The 24,213-nt window shown below is 40.7% G+C and overlaps 1 protein-coding gene across 1 annotated transcript in view; it reads right to left on the bottom strand.

The window, feature by feature from the left end:
• The window catches only part of lrrfip1a (leucine rich repeat (in FLII) interacting protein 1a), a 61,012-nt gene that overhangs the window by 28,291 nt on the left and 8,508 nt on the right, over window positions 1-24,213 (bottom strand). Inside the window, 1 exon segment of the mRNA XM_078263088.1 lies at window positions 7,970-8,056. Within this exon segment, the coding sequence (XP_078119214.1) occupies window positions 7,970-8,056 (87 nt within the window).

Genomic DNA, 24,213 nt, shown 5'->3' with positions numbered 1-24,213 from the left:
TGAAATAAGATAACGATTGAGCCATCTCACTTCTTTGTCATCTCTGTGACCAAGTGACACATGTTGTTGGTCCTGTAAAGCGTAAATGAGCTGATAAATTATATGACAACGTGGTATCGGATAGGTGCTAGACTCGCAAACTCGCCGATACCCGCATTTGAGGCAGTATCGGTGGCCTTTCCGATACTGCTATCGGAACAACTCTACTTTTTAACCCCCCAAAAGTCCCCTGAAAGTACAGGAACCTTGGGGTGGGGTATGCAGGGATTACCGTCGCTGACTGATCAAACAAACACAGCACGGCTGCTTCATTCATAAAACAAGGGGTGTTTCTCAATCTCAAGAATGCAAAGAACGGACTTGTGTTCTTGGGGAGAACGTTCTTGCTGGTTGTTCTTGGAAGAATGAGCCCGCAAGTTCACAAGCACAGAAAACGCTGTCAACAGTTGGAGACGATGCCTTCTTCCTGTTATTGCTCAACCCCGACAGCACAGAGGCTACCTGCAGTGCTCCAAAATAACAGCTAGAAATTAAAACCACAACAATATAACCACTTTCTCCGGACAAGAAAACCTCATAATGAATATATATTCAATATTGAAAAATAAATCGTATTGAGCTTTAATTTTATCGTTTATGGTTTAGCTCAAACACCCCTTACTTATTCAAAAGAGTGGAACGCGATCCCTACTATTATTAGTGTATTAGTTTTAGTCAGTTTAAATTAAAAAAATAAGTAGGCATATGCACTGGTGTGTCCTATGTGTTCCTATTAGTGTTATGTGGAAATATCATTTCTATATTATTGTAGTGCACTGTATATGTCCAGGGACAACAGATGGAAATTAGCAATTCAAATTATAAAGGTTGGTGTCTCCCCTTTAGGCTACATAACATGTCATAGCATGTTACCACTTTCTGTACAACTGTTCATTTATCATACCGACTGAAACTCAACTTCTAATAAATCAGAAAACAAATAGACCAAAAAAATATGAACTAAATACTAAATCTAATGTATAGCCTATGGCATAATTCAAACAAGTCTCCCGAAAAGAAACGGGTATATCTCTCCCCCTCCTCTGCCTGCTGCGCTGTGTGTGTGTGTGTGTGTGTGTGTGTGTGTGCGCTTGTGGCGTTTAACTCCAAAAAGGCAGTTAACCACAGGTTCCCGTTAATCTTATGATGGACATGTGTTGTGATATTTAAACAAACGATCAGTCAACGGTGAAATAAAAGTCTCTTATTTACGGGACCGGTCTAAAAGACCTCCGGCTTACAGTGGGGTCTCCGAGCGTGACCGTCCGAGCAACGAGCTAGCGGCCTGGGAAGGCGCAGACTGGCTGTCGCCTCACTTCATGGAGCTCCTCAACTCTGAAAACTTTGGCGCAAATTGTCAATTTGGCAAAGATTTTCGCAAGACTGCCTATATTCGAAATCGAAACCGTTCATGTCTCGCCTAAAACGTTGTCGTTTTTGGGCTGTCTATGTACCGGAAACCCGACCATCATTGAATGCCGAAATGAACGTTGGGATACGGGTGCTGCGAAGTTCATACAAGTTACCAACCAATGCATCCTCGGTAAAATGGGCGTGTCAAGAAGATTTCCCGGGAATCTTAACAGTTCTTGGTGAAATGTGAACTTGTGTATTGGGACAGTACTTTGGCAACACGAGAGGACGTTTAACAGGGACACAAGAACACAAGTCAATAGAAGAACACATTGAGAAACGCCCAAGGAAATACTCTAATCGCTTTGTGACTATTTTAGGAGGAGGGGAGAGCATTTCTCTTTGTTTGATAACATTAAAAGTGAATTTGGGCTTTGCTGTAGGCTTTCCTACTCGACTGATGAGAGAAATAGAACTTTATTTTCAGAGTGTTTAACAGCGGTTGCGTTTTACAGTACAAATAAATAACCATCTAACGCTAATGATTTTGTGGAGACGCTTTTTAGTTTGATTCTCCTCCTCTAGGTTTCATTCATACCTGTGCAGCAGTAACCAAGGAAGTAGGCTACTCTAGTATTGATTTATCACCATGAGAGAGAGAGAGAGAGAGAGAGAGAGAGAGAGAGAGAGAAATAAAACCTTATTTTTTTATGGTGTCTCAGCACACTGAACTGCAGGGTTGTTTACCCCTGTGACCACCAGCAGCCCTCATCCCGTCATGTTGCTTCATACTGTACATCAGCGCACTAATTTACCTAATCTTCACATTTTTTTAGACCGCGGTGTAAACAAAGACAACAATGGGCTTTTAGTTGATTAAAAAGACCCTAGAACCTGGGGTCGAAATGCGACTACTGTGTTTCAGTACATCTGTAGCCGTCTCGTGCTTTGTTCTTTTTACTGATGTGACCGGTAACAGACATGGACACATTGTTTACAAAAACAATGGCAATGACCACAATCAGCTTTTCATACAGTGAAGACATTTGCCCTTTAACTGTAATGCCACCACTAGTTGAACTGACTGACCCTTACTGCTGCACTTTCCATCCCAATGGTTCAGTGCTTTAATCCAGATTTACCACCACTGTCTCCCCTGTATGCTTGCCCAATACGTGGATTGGCTGCTTTGTAATTCTGGCTTTCAGATATCGACTCACAGCTGACCTTTTTGTCCAGTGCATCACTTCAGGAACAACAGCACTGTCAGATAATCAATGGGAGCATGGCCTCTTGTCGAGATGAAAGTTCATGCCCCCACACTGGCTAGCTCTGCGATTTGCTGCACCTTGTCTAGTCATGAAAACAAAGTCATCCACACGTCCCAAGCAGGTGACACTGAGATGTAGAGGTCTGACTTATTTATAAAATCTCATCATGAATGGTGGGGTGATGCATTACTGTGTCAAAAGTACAAGAACAATGTAATGCACCAATTTCACATTATTCCTGCATTCATTATCCCTTTTGTTCCATTAAAAACAATAACAATAGCACTCCAAAATGAATCCATGGCAACTTTCTGGGCTACATGAGCTTTGACTTTTCCCTCAGTCTTGACCTTCGACATCTGGTTATGCCATCAACTTAAAAAAGGAAATATGTCGTTTTCCACTTTTACTGACAATCATAATATGTGAGAATTCAGACGTGCGAGATCATAATGTGGCAAAAAAAAAAAATATGTATAGTGCAGAGCAGATCACCAACCGACTGGAGGGATATTGTCTGCTTAATTATCTCCAATTACAAGTCTGGACACCCAATTAGCAGGTGAGCCAGGCAAAAAGTTACACAATCAGCTCTCATGCTTTCTATTCAACTCACCGAGTTCCCCTTCTTGATCGGAGGGGTTCCTGGGCGCCCGGTGAGGGCAGCCCTCAGCCCCCTCCCTGCCACCCGACGCCCGGCCGTCCTGCTGCCCTCAGGGGACCAGGACAGGTTGCATCCTTCAGCAGTCAGTAGGTTAGACTATGGCCGGTCATGTAGGCAGGATTGAGCACTGGGATTTCAGATCAGAACAACGAAGGCAACCACACGGTTCCCGCTTGCTGCTATACAGCCGATAATCCACCCTTAAATCCTGTCTTCAGTGTGTGAGAAAACATCCAAAAGTTTCGTCGGCGGTTGAGAGTGCAGCGACCCATCGCTCATGTCAACACGGTAACAACAAACCACTGCTCCACTGTAGGCTGGACCAAGGAACACAACCTGCTAAGCTACTTTAGAACTCGGCTAAAGGGTTTAAGGGACACACACAAACACGCACACACACCCTGACCAGACTCAGCTTAACAATGACCCTTAATCCAGTGCGTATGACTGGTTTGTGTGTATGTTTGCACATGTAGATTGTTGTTGTTAGGACTCACCACCTGTGTTTTGAACGCTGAATAAGTGAGTGCTGCTGGATTGCTGAGTCTCCCTGTATACCTTAATGAGAAAGAGTTTGCCATAATGATCAGCAACAAATCTCTTTTGTAAAATATAGCTGAGTGATGTAAAGTAGTACTTTTTGAAGGAAAAAGAACAGGGTTGGGTACTGTGTAATATATAGGTTGTGAGATGATAGAAATGTGTCAATCATCAGGGATGTTGCATTATGGTTTCTAACTGAGGTACAATAAATATCCGTTTTATTATCTCTGGTTTCATTAGGCCATTGTGAGCAATGCTGTACATCCAGGAGAAGGATTCTTGTGTGTCAGGATTTCCAATAATCCCATGAGGAACCTGGATTTTTCCAGGTATTTAATTCACAGGATTAGCCAAAAACATTCATTCCCAGTGTTGCATCTCTTAACTGTTAATTATTATAAATTTCAAGCAAAAAATATATAATAATAATTAAATATATATATATATATATATATATATATATATATATATACATACATACACACACACACACACATATATACACATATACAGTGGGGCAAAAAAGTATTTAGTCAGCCACCAATTGTGCAAGTTCTCCCACTTAAAAAGATGAGAGAGGCCTGTAATTTTCATCATAGGTACACTTCAACTATGAGAGACAAAATGAGAAAAAAAAATCCAGAAAATCACATTGTAGGATATTTAATGAATTTATTTGCAAATTATGGTGGAAAATAAGTATTTGGTCAACAACAAAAGTTCATCTCAATACTTTGTTATATACCCTTTGTTGGCATTGACAGAGGTCAAATGTTTTCTGTAAGTCTTCACAAGGTCTTCACACACTGTTGCTGGTATTTTGGCCCATTCCTCCATGCAGATCTCCTCTAGAGCAGTGATGTTTTGGGGCTGTCGCTGGGCAACACGGACTTTCGACTCCCTCCACAGATTTTCTATGGGGTTGAGATCTGGAGACTGGCTAGGCCACTCCAGGACCTTGAAATGCTTCTTACGAAGCCACTCCTTCGTTGCCTGGGCGGTGTGTTTGGGATCACTGTCATGCTGAAAGACCCAGCCACGTTTCATCTTCAATGCCCTTGCTGATGGAAGGAGGTTTTCACTCAAAATCTCACGATACATGGCCCCATTCATTCTTTCTTTTACATGGATCAGTCGTCCTGGTCCCTTTGCAGAAAAACAGCCCCAAAGCATGAGGTTTCCAACCCCATGCTTCACAGTAGGTATGGTGTTCTTTGGATGCAACTCAGCATTCTTTCCCCTCCAAACACGACGAGTTGAGTTTTTACCAAAAAGTTCTATTTTGGTTTCATCTGACCATATGACATTCTCCCAATCCTCTTCTGGATCATCCAAATGCTCTCTAGCAAACTCCAGACGGGCCTGGACATGTACTAGCTTAAGCAGGGAGACACGTCTGGCACTGCAGGATTTGAGTCCCTGGCGGCGTAGTGTGTTACTGATGGTAGCCTTTGTTACTTTGGTCCCAGCTCTCTGCAGGTCATTCACTAGGTCCCCCCGTGTGGTTCTGGGATTTTTGCTCACCGTTCTTGTGATCATTTTGACCCCACAGGGTGAGATCTTGCGTGGAGCCCCAGATCGAGGGAGATTATTAATGGTCTTGTATGTCTTCCATTTTCTTATAATTGCTCCCACAGTTGATTTCTTCACACCAAGCTGCTTACCTATTGCAGATTCAGTCTTCCCAGCCTGGTGCAGGTCTACAATTTTGTTTCTGGTGTCCTTTGACAGTTCTTTGGTCTTGGCCATAGTGGAGTTTAGAGTGTGACTGTTTGAGGTTGTGGACAGGTGTCTTTTATACTGATAACAAGTTCAAACAGGTGCCATTAATACAGGTAACGAGAGGAGGACAGAGGAGCCTCTTAATGAAGAAGTTACAGGTCTATGAGAGCCAGAAATCTTGCTTGTTTGTAGGTGACAAATACTTATTTTCCCGAGGAATTTGCAAATACATTCATTAAAAATCCTACAATGTGATTTTCTGGATTTTTTTCCCTCATTTTGTCTCTCATAGTTGAAGTGTACCTATGATGAAAATTACAGGCCTCTCTCATCTTTTTAAGTGGGAGAACTTGCACAATTGGCGGCTGACTAAATACTTTTTTGCCCCTATATATATATATATATATATATATATATATATATATATATATATATATATATATATATATATATAAAAAAGTTCCAAGGGGATTTAAGTCCAAGGCCACCAGGGTTACATGTAATTCCAGTTTCAGGGGTCTGAACTTCCAAATCATCTCTGGAGTCTGGACACAGCAATAGACCTTTTTCACAGCAGACATTTTGACATGTCAAAGTAGGAAAAGCACAGGTGTATTCAAAACCATTAATGATGGCTGCATTCCACTTAGGAGAGGCCCTGGTATTGTGCATGCTGACTCACTGAAATAGCTTACTGGGACACTTGATGGAATTGAGCCATCGTTAAGGTTATCAATTTCAGCTGTGCTTTTCCTACTATGACACGTCAAAATGTCTGCTGTGAAAAAGGTCAATAAGCAACCTTTTAGAGTTCCATTTGGACAGGTGGGAGGCAGAAGTCTGTTTATGTGTAAGGGATTACTCCAGGCTAAGAAAAGTGAGCTAGGAAAAGCACAGCTCCCTGTGGTAAAGATCAGAGGTGCTAAAGCAGAGAAGGAGAAACTAGACATTCAAGAAAGCAACACACCAGTGATCCGCAGTCCAAACACACTTTTCTGCTCGGCACCTGTTTCAACACCAGTCACAACGTACTGCTGGTTCTGGTCTCTTTGGTCTTTGTATAATCTAGGATTTTTGACTTGACTTTTGCACTAAATATTGGTAAAGGAGGACTCAATATTTTAGTTAATTGAAATAAAAAGTGCCATACATTTCATTCTGATTAAGGCCTAGTAATTTCTGAAGGGAATCACCCAGTCGGAGGCCTCCAGGTCTACGTAGGGCTGGGTGATATGAAGAAAATCAGCCATCACGATATTCTTGACCAAATACATCAATGTCAATATTGCAGCGATATTGTAGGGTTGTCTATTGGTGCTTTAACAAAATATTTTCACAATTAGACTTGAAATAAATAATCATCAGTAATACAGATACAGTGACCAAGTGGTTAAAGGCAAATAATAGAACAGCTAGAATAGTCTGGTAAATTCAGAAAATGACATCACTTTACTGTAATGCTGTCTTTAAAACCAAAAACAACACACAACACTTACCATATAACGATATTATGTTGTCCAAAATATAAGATGATATCTAGTCTCATATCACAAAATCGATATAATATCGATACATGCCCAGAAAAACAACTGTATAGGTGAAATTTGTCCAAACTCAAAACTGTCCTTCCAAAAGTTAATATTACAGATACCAGAATGTAAATAACTGTTGTAGTTTGGTTAAGAACAACTGGGTAAAGTATAAAGGGTTAAACAGCATACAGTAGCACAGAACCTCGTCATTTCAAGAACAGATCCAGTTTCCAGTAAAAGTCTTGAAAGATTTCTTTCATTTGGCCGAAGATAAACTGGAAAAGATTCAAACCCTTCTTGAAAGAGTATTAAGTGAGCCTCTTTGAGGACTTTTATCTATTTTATAGATGTTCTGCACTTTCTGTGAACAACAAAAGACTGCTAGAAAATCCCCAGCAGTTCTCCTTGGTGCTGCAGTTACAGCAGCCTGCTAACACCTGTGACCTTTGACCTCTGACCCTGGGATTTAAGAGTCCCAGCTTAAGAGCGTAAAGCACCGTTGACAGGAAATGCTTTAGGCACAACAAAGTCCCAACAAGACTGCTGGAATCCTCCCGTTATTTAGGGTAATGCGTTATCAAGCTATGTGGCATACGTACAACAGCACCTAGTGTGACAAACTGAGTGTAATAATGCTATATAAATACGCTGACCTACCGCAATGTTAAGCCGTGTGTGTTTAGGGGTAATATTAAGTACCCAACAGATAGGCAACTCTTTCAGACATGAAGTGATACATGGATAAAACTCAAACCAACCAATGCCACTAGGCGACTAACTGCCTAGGCCAAGGTGTGTCTTGTATCACAGTTTTGTGATATGTGAGAGTGTATCTGGACTTATACCTCTTTCTGCTGTCGCTCCAGTTCCTTCATGCGGATCTCTCTGGCCTCTGCCCTGGCTGCCCTCTTCGCTGCCAGCCTGGCCTCGGCCTGGGGGGGGGGGGTAAAGATAAAGAAAGAAATAGGAAGAGAGAGAGAAAATAGAAAAAAGAGAAGTCAGACAGCTGCCAATTAAGCCGGGTTAACGTGGCACACATTTAGAAATGCTGAATACGTGTGTGTGGGTGTGTGTGTGACCAGAGGTCCAGTTCCTTGACAGAGTTCTTAATAGACGTGTGAACTTTGCGGTTAATGGCTGGGAAGCAAGTGCACAATACATGTCAGCAACTTTCAAATCCTGAAAAAGAAATTAACCTATAAACCAAAAGGTGCAGGGTTTTACAGTTACACTGAGGTGGTGCTTCTAAAACTATAGCAGAAATCAGTCAAACAAGCAGCTGACTGGATTACCAGTGTTATAAACTATAACTGAATATTAAGTGTCCTTTAAACTCTCAACAGATGTACTGGACTGTATTTAGAAGAATGCAATCTTGTAAAAAAAAATCCTAAGACCCGTGTAGACATGCTGTTGCAAAAATGTGTAGGCTAAATGTGTGTATGCATTTAGATTTCTGTATTTGCAGACATTCCCTTTGCTCCACTCAGAACTCGGGCAAGAGCACGGCCTTTCCCTTAAAAGGACCTCTCCCAGTCAGAGCGCGTACTGTATGAGTGTGTGCTACAGACTGTGTGTGTAGGCATTTCCTTCCTCTAGCTTTGTGGTAGACGCTATGTGGTTGCAGTCTGTTCGCCTCTAGGCGGGGTCACTGTAATCCCTCCTACCATCGCACTAATGCATTTCCCTAATGTCAGGCACCATGACATGAAGTAAGAGGAAGACATACACAAAGAAAAGAGTCGGTTTCAGAGGCAAGCATGTTCTCTCTCTCTCTCTCTCTCTCTCTCTCTCTCTCTCTCTCTCTCTCTCTCTCTCTCTCTCTCTCTCTCTCTCTCTCTCTCTCTCTCTCTCTCTCTCTCTCTCTCGCACATATTCAACTCTCTTTCTGCAATTTGTACTTCAAACTTCAAATGTGTGCCGTTTGCAGTAGTAATTTGACTGCATGTCCTCTATTCGAGTACAGTACACTCCAAATTCTAGATCTGGTTGTCAGTTAGTCCATGTTTTCACATTTTCATCTTACACTTAAACAGTAAGTACACCCAGGCTAAATAAATCCCTGTACAAACTGATGCAGTTACGGTGCTTATGTGTATGCACACTAAAGCCCTATTTGTATCAGGAACCCCACTGTGCCAATCACCTCAAAACACAAACAGTTCAAGTGCACAAACCAGGACACCATCCCTCACTAGCTTCCCATCAACCAACTTTGCCTGCTGCAGTGTTGGTTACAAGACACTGCCAGACTGGAGACCCTAAACCTCTGCAGCTCTCCAAAAGACACGACCAGTTTGATGTTGAAAAGCCTACAGCACACACACTTGCAGCAATTCTCACCAGACATTGATCCACGGAACACTTGAAATGCATTTAATAAGTTCAGCATAAGTACAGTGGCAATGTAATAATCACAAAATATATTCAATTATGGTATTATAAGTGTTACGTTAACATTAACATTTTATTATAAGTTTGTATAAGGGCTGGGTTAAAATAATCAATTCTCCAACTAACTTTGTTCAAATGATCCAATTATGATAATAATAAGATCCCGAAATCAATTTATAATAATGACTTAATATGTGCCTTTTTTATACCATGGATGTATAAGGTACAGGTGCTGTAGTTTGTCAATGACTTTATCCTGTTTAGTAAAAAGTACTTAAAAAAACCAAACATTTTGGGCGTCATTTCTTAATGTAAACATTAACCTGGTGCATTATAAAAAAACATTTGAGGGTTGCTTCGTGCTTGTACAATTTACAGCATAAGTTCTCTGAGAATCTCCTTTATATCCAAATAAAGTTGGTATTGTAACTAAAATGTATCTAACCACAATTGTTATCGAATCAAAAAGGTAATCGAAGCGGGCCCTTGTGAGTCAGAATCAAATCAGGAAATCATTGTTGATACCAAGCCCTAGTTTGTACGTGTGCGATGTGTGGTTTGCTCTCCTCTGCTTGTGCAGTTACAGTGTGACATACTGCCCTGATTCATTACCACAGAGCATACGTACTGACACTGTCACTGACCAATCATTGTCACCTTAGCCCAATCAGGCATATCCAGGTGTATCTTTGTTTCATGATTACTGTAGTTACTTGATGACGGTGTATGTAGCCTTCGATATTCACTTTCAACTACGTGTGATGCTGCTGCTGCTGCTGTAGGTAATCGTCACACAAAAGCACCAATAATGTTAATATCATGCTGTGACTTAGGCCTAGTTTTATCACATAGCAGCTGCACTGCATGGTGCTGCTTGTTCCGGTCCACATCCTGTGCAGTTCAGCACTTCACAATGCAACACCACACCTGACCACACCCAGTTGTGATGAGGAGAAGAAGAAGTGGGGAAGAAAATCGATACAGCATAGCATCCCGATATTTTCTATGGCAATACTATATCGATACACGGACACAACGTACCAATCTTTTATTATATATGTGTTGGTCAGTGTGTCTGCTCGACAATCCCATTTTGCAGCAATAAAATTGAAGTGAGATGAACAAACTAAAAATGTATCTTTTTAGATAAAACAGACTTTTCTTTGGGGACATAATTTGAAGTTGGAAAAAAGGTAATGAATTGCAATACATCACAGAATATTGCAATATCATTAAAATCGCAACAATATCGTATTGTGACATAAGTACCGTGATAATGTCGTATCGCGAGGCCTCTGGTGGTTCCCACCCCAGACGTGAGCCTTTCAAACTACCGTATAGAGGCCAGTGGAGCAATGCTTTTTCTCTACTTATCGAGTGTGTAGATGCTCTTTAAGTTATAGATGCAGCATTACACGCTCTGAAGTCTGCAGAAAGACTTGCGTAATGTCCATCTTGTCTGGAGGAATGGGTCCTTAGAACAGCAGGCCTGTTGCTGCATCAGTAGAGATGCTTTTTACCCTGCAGCAAGCTGTGTGCTCGTGGATGTCTGTGAATGTGTACCAGGACATTCACAAAAAATAGTGCAAGTAATTGCTCTTCAGAAACAGTCATCTGAGCGATGAAGGAGACATTCCAGAAATAGCCCTTACTGATTGCTGTTCTCCCCGTGGCTCAATCCCTGACTCCTTAAAATGGCCATTTCCTCTAAGATAGCTCATTGTCCTTGGGATTCTTATCATTTGTGCCCAGGGCTTTCAGACACACCCAAAACCTGCACCTGTGCAGACGCACTTACACTGAAGCGTAGGTGTGCAGGGTCTCTCTCTTTAAAAACACATTTTCAGGAGCCTTGGGGTGACAAAGTTGCAGTGTCAGAGGAGTAACATGACATCAGACTTTTGGCCTGCAGCAGCATAAATACAGCTTTTGAAAACCTCCACTAACATGGCTAGATTGCTCTGAGGAGCCCGAAGCACCGATTCTCACTTACTCCATCAAACAAGCTCAGGGGTCATGAGCTTTTACTCTTTTTTTTCTTAGGTTACAAGATTAGATTCATTTATACAAATACTTTCTATTGACTTCATTCAAATGAAAGCCAAAAGAAAAAAAAAATAGACATTTCAGACATTTTAGTCAATCTCAATCAGTTTGGGGTGTAAATCATTGGCACATATTTTTACAACGGTTTTTGAATTTAGAGGTCACATGGGTGGGATCTCCAGTACCACGTACAATGCGACACAACACAATAAGTGCCAGGACATGCAGACAATCACATCATATTGAGTTAGACCTTCCTGTGAATGAAAACTTACTTGACACTCTCTGAATGGTCTGCAAGTAAATCGATTACTAATCTAGCACACTTGAGGTTTGTCAAACGACAGTATGCCATCCTCTATTCTATAATCCTCTGTTAGAGGTCCCACATTATGCTCATTTTTAGGTTCATACCTGTATTTTAGGTTTACTAGAACATTTAATATACTTTAATGTTCAAAAAACATATACTGTCTGTCTGAATATACCTGTACAGTATTCACCCTCTGCCTGCAGCGCTCTGTTTTAGCGCCTGTCTCTTTAAGCCCCTGCTCTGATTGGCCAGCGTTTTCCACATCCGAGTTCTACAGGTATGTGTATGTATAATTGTTGTGCTAGGGAGAGCAAAATAGAGCTGCATGTATAGCGCTCAGGTGTGGATATAGAACACATGTTACAATGCACAAATGTTTAGGTTGGTTATCTGTAAGAAATAGATTATTCATTATGTGTCTTTTTTAGGAATATTCTTGTAACAAAGAAACCATCTATTTTGTATAATAATCTACCTTTCAGTTTAGATGACACTACCGGTCAAAAGTTTGGGGTCCAGTGTTTCCTCTATGTTGATAGCGTAGTGGCGGTGCGCCACGGTAACATTTCCGGCGCCACGGTATCAGAAATAGGGCAGACGCACAACAGGGTTTCCGCTATGTACACCGCGCACCACCGCTCCTTCAGCGGTTTATGAAAAGTCATAAACTCGTAGCGCCGTCTGCTCTACTGAACTCAAGCAACTGTCATCCGCTCTCTCTCCCCCTAGGGTGAGCTCTCTCTCCCCCTAGGGTGAGCTCTCTCTCCCCCTAGGGTGAGCAGAGCAACTGGAACAGTGACAGGACATCATCACTCGTGAAGTTATGGCAACCAAATAAACAGGGCGAGTACTACTTCACTCAATAAGTGATAAACAGCGACAAAAGCCGCGACATGAAATCCGCACTCACGCAGCCCGTGAAATATGACAGCTACGGTTTATTGGAAAATAGCATTGTGATGAATTTACTGTCCCAGACCCCAATTTAATCAGACCCCAGATGAGACAAGAAGCTAACGTTAGCCACGGTGCTGTGACGGCCCCTCTGCCTCTGACTCGCCGCTGCAGGAGTCCGTGTGTATTCCTCTCACACGCTGTAGTAACGTTACTGATTTAAAACCGTTTTCCAGGTTAGTGGGGGTGCATACCGCTCAAAACCAAAATGTAGCTAGTAATGTTCACTCAGCGTTTTGTTTTGTTGTTAAACTGTGAGCGGTGACGTTAAATCACCCTACGGTACCGTCTATTTTCTGGATGGTTTCAAGGTAACGGTCGGTAGCTTACATTAGCAGATAAGCCCGTACTCTGACATCCAACACCCCCGCTGAAAATAATTCTAGCGGAAACACTGGGGTCACTTAGAAATGTCCATTCCACTCCATTACAGCCAGAATACCAGCTGAGATCAGTTGCTTTGTTTTTTTAACCAGGGCAGCATCTTTCAGATTACATTATGTGTTTATATAATTGCAAAATGGTTCTCGACTGTTGTAGAAAGAAGTGGCTGATCTTTAATGCAATATCTACATTGCCCGTTATCAGTGTTGGGCAAGTTACTTCCAAAATGTAATACATTATAGATTACTAGTTACTGTCATTTGAGAGTAATTAGTTATATTACAATATTACTGTCTCTGAATTGTAATGCGTTACACTACTTTTGCATTACTTTTGAGTTACTTTCACCAAAATAACAGGGCAAGTTTGATTTGGCAGCTAGCTTGTGAATTTCACCACCGGATCAATAAAGTCTCCTCTTTATCCACTTTAATACATCATAGATTATTCATATTTTGTATAATTAATATAAATATGCAAAGTAACTAAATCTATAAAAAATAGATAAGTAAAACATATAATAGGCAAGTAGGAGAAAAGGAAAATACTCAATTTAAAAGTACGGCATTAATGTAAAATGTTTGTTTATAGCACTTGAATAAAACATTAATGTTGTTTAGTTTAAAACACTCTAAAGGAAATGTTCAATTATAGTGTGATTAAAATTCACTATTTACATTATTTACAGTACTTGATATACAGCTGATTTGTGAAAAGGTACACAACCTTATTTAACAGTAATTTAGTTTTACTGCAAACCGTCACAGGAAGTACTTTTATTTTGAAGTAGGCTACACGGAAGTCATCTGTTGTGTACTCTTGCTAGCTTACTGAGATGCAACATGTCCGTCAGGCTTAAGTTGTTCACTTTCTTGTTTGTAAAACTGCAACATATTGAACAGTAAATGGTCACAGTAAGAGACAAGCGTTCTTGGTCGTTATTCGAAGCCATTCCACAACAGGCATAGTTACTCTCCACGGCTGATAAAATGCAATGATATTTACGTGTAGCAAGCCTCAACATTAATTCCCGACATGTTTCTATCTGTCAGCAGCTCGGACACACTGCTGTCTGCGCTGACGTACCGTCACCTGTTGGGACACACATGCTGTCCGTACCGTCTCTGACCACGGGAACAGAAACAGGACAGCTCACTTCAATGCAGCGTAATAACTCCTGAAAATAATATCCATCTCGCAAATGTATCTGTCTCTGCAGCAGTCATCTCAACCATCGAATACAGCGACAGGAAAATAGTACAGCTTTTCTTTTCCTGAGAAGAAGTGTTGGTGAATTCATAAAAAAAACAATGCACCACTAAGTGTTACGTTAAAACGCGTTGTAACTCGCGTTACTGAAATTGTAACGAGTATATTACCGAAATTTAATTAGTAATGCGTTATATTACTGTGTTACAGCAAAAAGGAATACATTACTGTAACTGTGTTACTTTTGTAACGCGTTACTCCCAACACTGCCCATTATCAGCAACCATTCATCCAATGTTCCAAACAATTTCTGTTTACTAATCTGATATCATTTTAAAAGGCTAACTGATAAAACATTGGACTTGTAACTTTACTTTACCAAAAGCAAGGACAAATACCATCAAACGAATGGTCATGTATAGAGCAATGCAAGAATGGAATGTGTTACCTGAACAAATAACACAAGAAAGCATTAAATGAGATTTAAAAGTTTAGTTAAAACATATCTATTGATTAAAGAAGTTGAGTAGACAAAATAAACTACATTGGTTGAGGTTTAACAATGTATGAATGTGTGTTCAATTGTGAGATGTGTCCTGAGAGGATGAAAGAGGTGTCCTGTGACGATAGCATGTTGATGTACCAGTTTTAAAAATGTGTTCAACATGAATGTAAGGAATGCCGTATGACTGCACTGATGGAGCTGTCCTGTCTACAGTATGTGTCTGCCCTTGTCTTATGTGTGTATTCAACATGACAGCTGTTATCGCGAGGCTACATGTTGTCGCGAGGCTACGGTTGGTTTTAACGTCACATGCGGGGGAAAAGAAAAAAACGGTTGGGTTTAGGAAAAGAAGAACTGGGTTGGGTTTAGGAAAAGAAAAAAACGGTTGGGTTTAGGAAAAGAAGAAAGGGGTTGGGTTTAGGAAAAGAAGAAAGGGGTTGGGTTTAGGAAAAGAAGAACTGGGTTGGGTTTAGGAAAAGAAGAACTGGGTTGGGTTTAGGAAAAGAAGAACTGGGTTGGGTTTAGGAAAAGAAGACTGGAAGAATAGCTCCTGCAGGAGCTAATGAGGATCCTAAATAAACAAACAAAGAAACAAACAAATCTGTGCTCTCTGTGTCTCTACACCGTCATTGCAGCCGGGGAATGACTAACGGCACGTTAAGCGCCACTTCCAGCCTATATACATAGTATAGTTGTGACATCACAACCGTACAGAAGTCCTGAGGGCTTGTTTCAAAGGCGCAGTTTCTGAATATCAGCTGTGTAAAGTTACGTTTGTGGTTTGAGCGTTTGGATACTTTTACAGTATTTATATCGCACCCTGACCTGCTTGAATAAAACATAAAAAAGCACACGGAAATCTCAACTTCTACAATACGGGACCTTTAAAACTGCGACATGACTTACAATATGGCTAAGAAAATATTCAGAAGACAAAGCAAACAGTTTGTCCAAACCCACAGTGCATTACTTTAAATGCGTGTGCAGACATGTAGGCTGCACTAATACAGTACAATAGCTTGTGTAAGGTTCTTAAATACAGTCAATAGCATAGTGGAACCGGGTTTCGGTACCCAACCCTAATTGTATGGCTTCAACTAACGATTATTTTTATTATCGATTAATTTGTCGATTATTTTCTCAATTAACCAATTTGTTGTTTGGTCTATAAAATGTCACAAAATGGTTAAAAAAAAATGCCAAATGTGATGTCCTCAGATGTCTTCATTCTGAGATAAGATATTCAGTCTACTGTCACAGAGGAGTGAAGAAACTAGAACATGTTCACATTTTGGAAGCTGAGAATTTTTACTTTTCTATCTTAAAATGTACTCAAACCTATTAATCAATTATCAATATAGTTGGTCGATCATTTTAATAGACAACTAATCGATTCATCTTTGCAGCTCTATCGTATTGTCTAGTTGAGAGAAGGTCAAGTCAAGTTGGGAAGGAAAAATATTTAATGAGTCTGAGGGATTTATCTTACTTCTAAATAAGTCCCAACACATATATTATGTTTCAGGATGGACAACACATTATACAGTATATAATACTGGACCTTGTTGGCCAATGACCAGAAACTGGAATCAAGAAGTCCAGCATGACTGGTGCAAAATAACATCAGCCAGTGAATTACTTTAACCTAATAGGCCTACTGTCCTGCCTTCTATACATGATGTACAAAGTATTATTATTAGGGCTGACAAACAATTTTTTTTTTTTTTTAAATCGCGATTAATTGCCAAATTTCTATAGTTAATCACGAAAGAATTGACGTCATTAAAATGTTTTTGCGTAAACGACGTTAATGCTGCGTTTAACTGACAGCACTAATTATTTTATTTTTTTTAAATAGTAAATTAACTTTTTTTTGTATATTGTTCAGCACTGGATGTCATGTATATGGGTGTAGCAGCCTCGCCAAAGTTTAAACAGAGGTGTGAATGTTTATCATTTAGACGTTAAGGTGTTCCTGGGTGGGAGTGCTGTGTATGTTTCAACACACACTCTGTGCCTGCCATAGCTCTGACCATTTAAAAAACAGGCTTACTAGAAATCAACAAACAACAAGACTTGTACAATCAGTGACTTCTTTTTCGAAGAGACTTTATAGGCTATTCTGTATAGGCCATTTAAAGTAGACAATAGTAATATGTACAGCTGAGGAGCAATGCTATTATTAAATCAGGTACAACATTAGCTTTAACAGTCATTTTGAGCAATTTGTGTCGTATATTATTTGAGAAGCCAACTAGAATGACCGCCTCAGTTTACATCCATGTCTGCCCAGACTCGCATGATAAGTGTAGTGAAGACTTTGAAGGGATTTAATAAAAAAGGTATTGTCTTGGGTGTATTTCACACAGAAGATCTATACAATCATTACAGTTCCAAGATTAGTGTCACCAGTTCAGTATCCGACCAACGTCTCCCCTTCTGTTCCTGAGTTATGGCGTTGAATAACCAGAAAAGCTTTTTGTTGCAAAACATAATGATGTCACAGTGAAGATGACCTCTTGGATACAAAATGTCATCGCTTTTTTTTTTTTATCCTATTAGTGTGTGAAATGTCAAAATAAGCGTTGGAATTCCTGAGTTATGACCAAACACATATTTTGTGAGGTCACAGTGACCTTGATCAGTTATCCTTGAGTCGAAGTGGACGTTTGCGCCAAATCTGAAGACATTCCCTCCAGGGGGGCCCGAGATACCGCGTTTTCAAGAATGGGACGGGCAGACTCACCAACCTACCTACGGACGGACATATGGAAAACCCTGTCGCCGGCGAGTTGCCTTGCGTCAAACTCCAGCTATCTGGTTTACTAGACAACTTCACACAAACGCCGAGACAAATACTGTCCTAACATTATGTTACTTCAAAAACTACTCGTTTGCTTTTTATAGTACAATTCATTCTTTCAATAAAGTACCTTCTTGCAGTTTGTCAGTTGAAGTCAAAATACGCCATGATGTCAGAAACTGGAAGTGAGTGAAATCCTGGATCTTCCGGGTGTCCACGCATGTTGTACCTATGAGTGTATGTGGTAGCTGCCTCTAGTCAGAACGATGCATCTAAATAGGTCAAAAGACAGAATCCCACAGCTTTTTTTACGCCTCCTTTAAAGCTATTTATAATGACCTACATGGTCTCTGGTTCTATCAAAACTGTTCTTATTCAGCACAATTTCAATAGGGTGACTGTCCTCCTGAGAGCAAATGAGCTAGTTCATAGCAAAAAGGGAGGCTCCAACAAGATAGGACGTATCCTTTGCAGTGGTTTGAATGCGGACAAAAGAAGAAAAAGATAACCGTTTAAGGGAAGGCTAATTTCAAACATATTGTGTGATGATAGTATAACAGTGTATGTTGTCCTTCCTCCTATTCCTGACTTGCAGTTTTATCAAACAAGAGCTATGCTATGAAGCCAAAATGACAGGTCACATATTATTAATTTTAAAATTGTTTAAGTAGTGTTTTACTTTAAGATGGTCAATTTGGGAAAATATGAACCACAAATTAATATTGCTAACAATTCATTGATGCGATTTTAACATATGTAATATATATTATCATTCTTGCTTAAAGTTACTATATGAAGAATTTGAAATCTTCCAATTTTCTTTAAGGCCGCTGCAGTAAGGGCTCAGCCTTCAGTATATGGGGTGGGGGATGCTCTACCAGGTGAGCTACCCAGTGCCCCGACCCCATGTTAAAATGCCTAACTTTCCAGGAGCAGCATGGTACAAAAAATGCTTTTGCACTCTATAACTAATTTCCACCTTCATCACAACTGTACAGGGGGTGACTTTTATTAAAACTAACCCGTTTAACAAATCATATTAAGGCTTCAAATTCTATATCATTACGGGGTGTTCCGTCCCAGCAGGCGAGCATTGACTGTAGGCTTCAGTCGGCCTGCCTCAGCTCCATCCACGCTCCACCTCATTGCCCATTTTTGGATTAGCCGGGAGTTGGCCAATGTCATTTTGGCTCTCAGAAACCTATTGGTGACGTCATGGAGACTACGTCCATATTTTTAGTAATTTTATGACTTTACCCTGTGTAATGTCCGACAACTAGGTACAATGTCCAGACATGATTTGTGTTCAAGTTCATATGAGAAAACGGCTTAGCTGAGCTTACTGCAAAGGACAGACCTATTGGCCTGGCTTCTGTCAACCTGATCCCTTGTGTCTACTGACAATCTAAATGGCATCCTGTCTTCAAGTGCCACCAGAGCTAAGTGCCAGCGCTGAATTCCCACGCCCTGAATGCCAGCCTTCAGCAACCAAAATGGACGGGTATTTTAATGATCATGAGCGCTGACAGGCTGGACAAAGAGAGCACACAGAAATAACAGATTTCTGACCACCTAGAGGTTTGACTGCGTTTAAAATGAGGTGGGGCCATTAAGTGGATTCACACAGTTTGCCTGTTATGTAATTGAAGGTTATGATGACTAACTGGAGAAAAAAAAGTTTCCTCTTTGTAAAACCTTAAAAACCTCCCAGATGTTGCCTAAAATGGAGTGGCTGCTAAACCGCTCAGCTCACACTATAGCCACAGACATGAGTCTGAACGGACGTCTTTTTCTCACAAGGAGCTGAAATGGATAAATTAAGCCTCTGTGTTCAAACCCTTACAAACTCTTGCCAGAAATGATTTGACGAAAGTTATTAAACATACAAGTGTCTCCACCGCATCCACCTGCGAGCAGTGGGGGAATGTAACTAGGTACATTTAATCCAGTAAGTACAGTACTTAAGTATATTGTTAAAAATCATGGCATGACAATTTCACTCTATGAGGTTTTTTAACATTAACATGAGTTCCCCCAGCCTGCCTATGGTCCCCCAGTGGCTAGAAATGGTGATAGGTGTAAACCGAGCCCTGGGTATCCTGCTCTGCCTTTGAGAAAATGAAAGCTCAGATGGGCCGATCTGGAATCTTCCCTTTATGACGTCATAAGGGGAAAGGTTACCTCCCCTTTCTCTGCTTTGACCGCTTTGCCCCCCCTCTCTCCTCCTCACTTCAGATACAGTTTTAGGGGACCACTGAGGCCTATATAAAAGAGACTTCAGTTTACAGTATTAGGGGACCACTAAGGCCTATATAAAAGAGACTTCAGATACAGTATTAGGGGACCACTAAGGCCTATATAAAAGAGACTTCAGATACAGTATTAGGGGACCACTAAGGCCTATATAAAAGAGACTTCAGATACAGTTTTAGGGGACCACTAAGGTCTATATAAAAGAGACTTCAGATACAGTATTAGGGGGACCACTAAGGCCTATATAAAAGAGACTTCAGATACAGTATTAGGGGACCACTAAGGCCTATATAAAAGAGACTTCAGATACAGTATTAGGGGACCACTAAGGCCTATATAAAAGAGACTTCAGATACAGTTTTAGGGGACCACTAAGGCCTATATAAAAGAGACTTCAGATACAGTTTTAGGGGACCACTAAGGCCTATATAAAAGAGACTTCAGATACAGTTTTAGGGGACCACTGAGGCCTATATAAAAGAGACTTCAGATACAGTATTAGGGGACCACTGAGGCCTATATAAAAGAGACTTCAGATACAGTGTTAGGGGACCACTGAGGTCTATATAAAAGAGACTTCAGATACAGTATTAGGGGACCACTAAGGCCTATATAAAAGAGACTTCAGATACAGTTTTAGGGGACCACTAAGGTCTATATAAAAGAGACTTCAGATACAGTTTTAGGGGACCACTGAGGCCTATATAAAAGAGACTGAAACTGGTAAACCTCGTGGTGCATTCATAGTTATTGTAAAATACCTTTTTCTCATCTGTTTTTGTCTTTTAACAGCAATTTACTGGTGAAATTATTACATTTTTATTATTATTATTTTTTATTAAAATTCCCCCCTTTTTTGTGCTGACCCGGAAATTGATCCGATTCGTGAGTTTTGTGATCTGTTGCACCCCTCTTTGAGAGGGATGGGAAATTATATTGCAAGCCATTATCTCATTGTTTCATTATTAAAATGTGTAGTATAGTTACATAAGAAATGAATTGCTCCAAATATAGGCAGTTTAAAACATGGCAACCTTATTGTCAATTTCGGCAACCAAAAGTGGATGCCTGGTTGCCAAGCCGGCCACCACTTTAAAAAGTTAGCGTTGTGGCCGGGTTGGCTCAGTGGGTAGAGCGGGCGCATAATTACTGAGAGGTTTATGCCTCGACGCAGAGGTCCAGGTTTCCGAATCCGACCGGTGACAATTTCCTGCATGTCTTCACCCTCTCTCTCCCCTTTCTCACCTAGCTGTCTTGTCAAATTAAAAGGCAGAAAAGCCCAAAAAAATAAAAATAAAAAATAAAACAAGTTAGCGTTGAGCCCTGTGTATCAAAAAGTACTAGCCTTTGCCCATCCTTAAGATGGTTTTTGCATTAGTTCATTCAGGGGAAGTTATTATTTTGTATGCGTTGTGTATGGCAATGTGCCTTTCACAACAAATGTGTTTAATTGCACCTAATATTTGAGAACCCAGCCCTTTCCTCACATTTTGTATGAATTATAAGATGCACTGTATATACTGTAGGCAGCGAAGTTTCTAGAATACAGGCTCAACCTCCTGCCTGTTCATAAAACACCTTTAACTGCTGGTTACTCAAGGAAAAACTTCTGTCTGCCTCCAATCACACAGCCATGCAATTAAACCTCAGGCTGCACCACAAACACATGCTCTGGCACCCTGAGCACTACAAACACAGTGGTTAGCTGTGCGGGCTACATCATGTCAGGAATAAAACAAATAGTATGCTTTAGAGATTTCTAAAAATAGATATGGAGGGAGGCAGCTGGGTTTAAACCGTGAGAGAATGCGATGAAACCATCAAAACTACATTACAGCGGCAGGGAAACAGTTTCCCCCCATAGTTTGAGAATTTCCTGAGATTCAAACATGGAAACAAAGTGGTTCATGCCCAGCACATTAATACCGTTCCCAATCAAGAAAGTGTATTATGGAAACTAGAAAATCCTCAAACATTCCTCTCAAGAAGCGGTCAGTCTTATTACAGCAACATGGTGAACCTGACCATTAGGGCTGGGAGATATGGAGAAAATTAAATATCCCGATATTTTTGACCAAATACCTCGATATCGACACCACAACGATATTGTAGTGTTGACTATTGGTGCTTTCACAAAATATTTACACAATGAGATTTTTGATAAAGAATCATCAGTAAAGTGGATATAATGGTAAATAATAGAACAGTTACAACAGTCTGGTAAGTTCAGAAAATGACATCACTTTACTGTAATGCAGCCTTTAAAACCAGGAAAAGACAACACTTATGTCATATTACAATATCCAAAATCTAAGACGATATCTAGTATCATATCACGATATCAATATAATATTGATATATTGCCCAGCTCTACTGAACATCCTTTGAGACATTTTAGTTGATGTTACCCACATGTTTCCAATTGGTTACACACTGTGGGGCCCTCCTGGGTTTCTCTTGGTGCTTCAGGCAGCAATAGTTTATGTTGCAACTCTCACTGCTACTAAAGCATGATGGGAGTAAGCAATACCTCGCAGGAAGTTACACAACGCAGCTCTGTGAGCGCAGTGAATTACTGAAGCATTATCTGGATCAGTTTCAGAAAGGAATTTCAGTGACATGTTTATTTCCAAATGATGATTTATTTCTTCATGCTACATTCACGGGGTCACACACTTTCAAACAAATAGCGTTAACCCCTTGCCTCAGGGCAATGACACCCAGGTAGGAGAGGTTATATGCCTAACTCACGGGCACACTTTTGGGGTTTAGGTAAGGGAGACTGTGACAGGCTGCGACTTCAGGGATACACCGATTTCAGACACAAGGTTTGTTTTACTCGTCACGGGGAGCACTCCAGAGATTACTAAATCATAATGGAGAAAGAGCTTTTCCCACACCACTCCTCTTCTCTGTTCCCTACACTGGCACATACATCCAGTCCAGGACTCTGGTGCGGGCCTAAAGAGCAGTGAAAGGAACGATGACTTTGTGGGTGCTCATCACAGCCGAGGCTCTTTTCTGTTCTGGCCCCGAAGTCATGGAATTAACTCCCCACGGAAGTCTGGACAGCAGAGTCACTGCCCAAATCTCACCGCAGGGTGACAACTCAACTTTTCAGACTACACCCCATGCTAGCACTTCCATCTCATTTCTTATAAGTAAACGCCTCAAGCACCTGTACTGTAGCTCTCTGAACATCTAATCTAAGTAGGGCTGGGCAATGTATCGATATTATATTGCGATACGAGACTAGATATCGTCTTAGATTTTGGATATCATAATATCGTGATATGACAGAAGTGTTGTCTTTTACTGGTTTTAAAGGCTGCATTACAGTAAAGTGATGTACTTTTCTGAACTGACCAGACTGTTCTAGCTTTTCTATTATTTGCCTTTTCCCCACTTAGACATTATGTCCACGTTACTGATGATTATTTATCTAAAATCTAAGTGTGAAGATATTTTGTTAAAGCACCAATTGTCAACCCTGGAATATCGCCGCAATATCAATATCGAGGTATTTGGTCAAGAATATCATGATATCTGATTTTCGCGCCATCGCCCAGCCCTAAATCTAAGTAATAAAAGGCAGGAATCTCTTTCTGTGGCTGTCTGTCTGTCTCGTTAACATGTTCACCTGCATGAAATAAGTCACACGCAGCACGCCATCTTCCAACAGCGGTCAGTCCGTCCGGCTGTCTGTTCGACCCGCATGCACAAAAGAAATGAAGACGTCACACGCAGCACAGCGTAAACATGGGGGCCACTGTGTGCTATCATTTAACATGCCTTTGTGTAAATAAACAGCAGTCCACGTTTGCTGCTGGATGCTGGATATACCAAATATTTAACTATTTGTAACTTTTTTTTCTTCATATAGAGTATCAAGCGACGCTTTATTGAACAGACAGATTATTGAAGGGGTTGGGTGGGACATTAAGGGTGTCAAAGATGCGCACTTAAACAAGCCAAGTGAGCACTCTAAGCTAATGCGTACCAACTGGCGGACCAGGGCAAACCAAGGCTGCCAACACCCTTTTATTAACACCCATATTGACAATGACAGCGCATAACGCTCACCTTTTACCATAAAAGCAACTCTCAACACGTCAAGTCACTGAAACGAAAACCTAAAAATGACTGCTCGACTTGGGTCCCAGGCACGCAGGGTCTTCCTTTACCTTTCCCCCTACGAGTCCTGCATTCAAATGTCTACTTAAGCGAG

The sequence above is a fragment of the Sander vitreus genome, chromosome 11, assembly GCF_031162955.1.
Source record: "Sander vitreus isolate 19-12246 chromosome 11, sanVit1, whole genome shotgun sequence".
NCBI classification, from domain to species: domain Eukaryota; kingdom Metazoa; phylum Chordata; class Actinopteri; order Perciformes; family Percidae; genus Sander; species Sander vitreus.
This window is presented reverse-complemented; position numbering and strand designations above follow the sequence as displayed.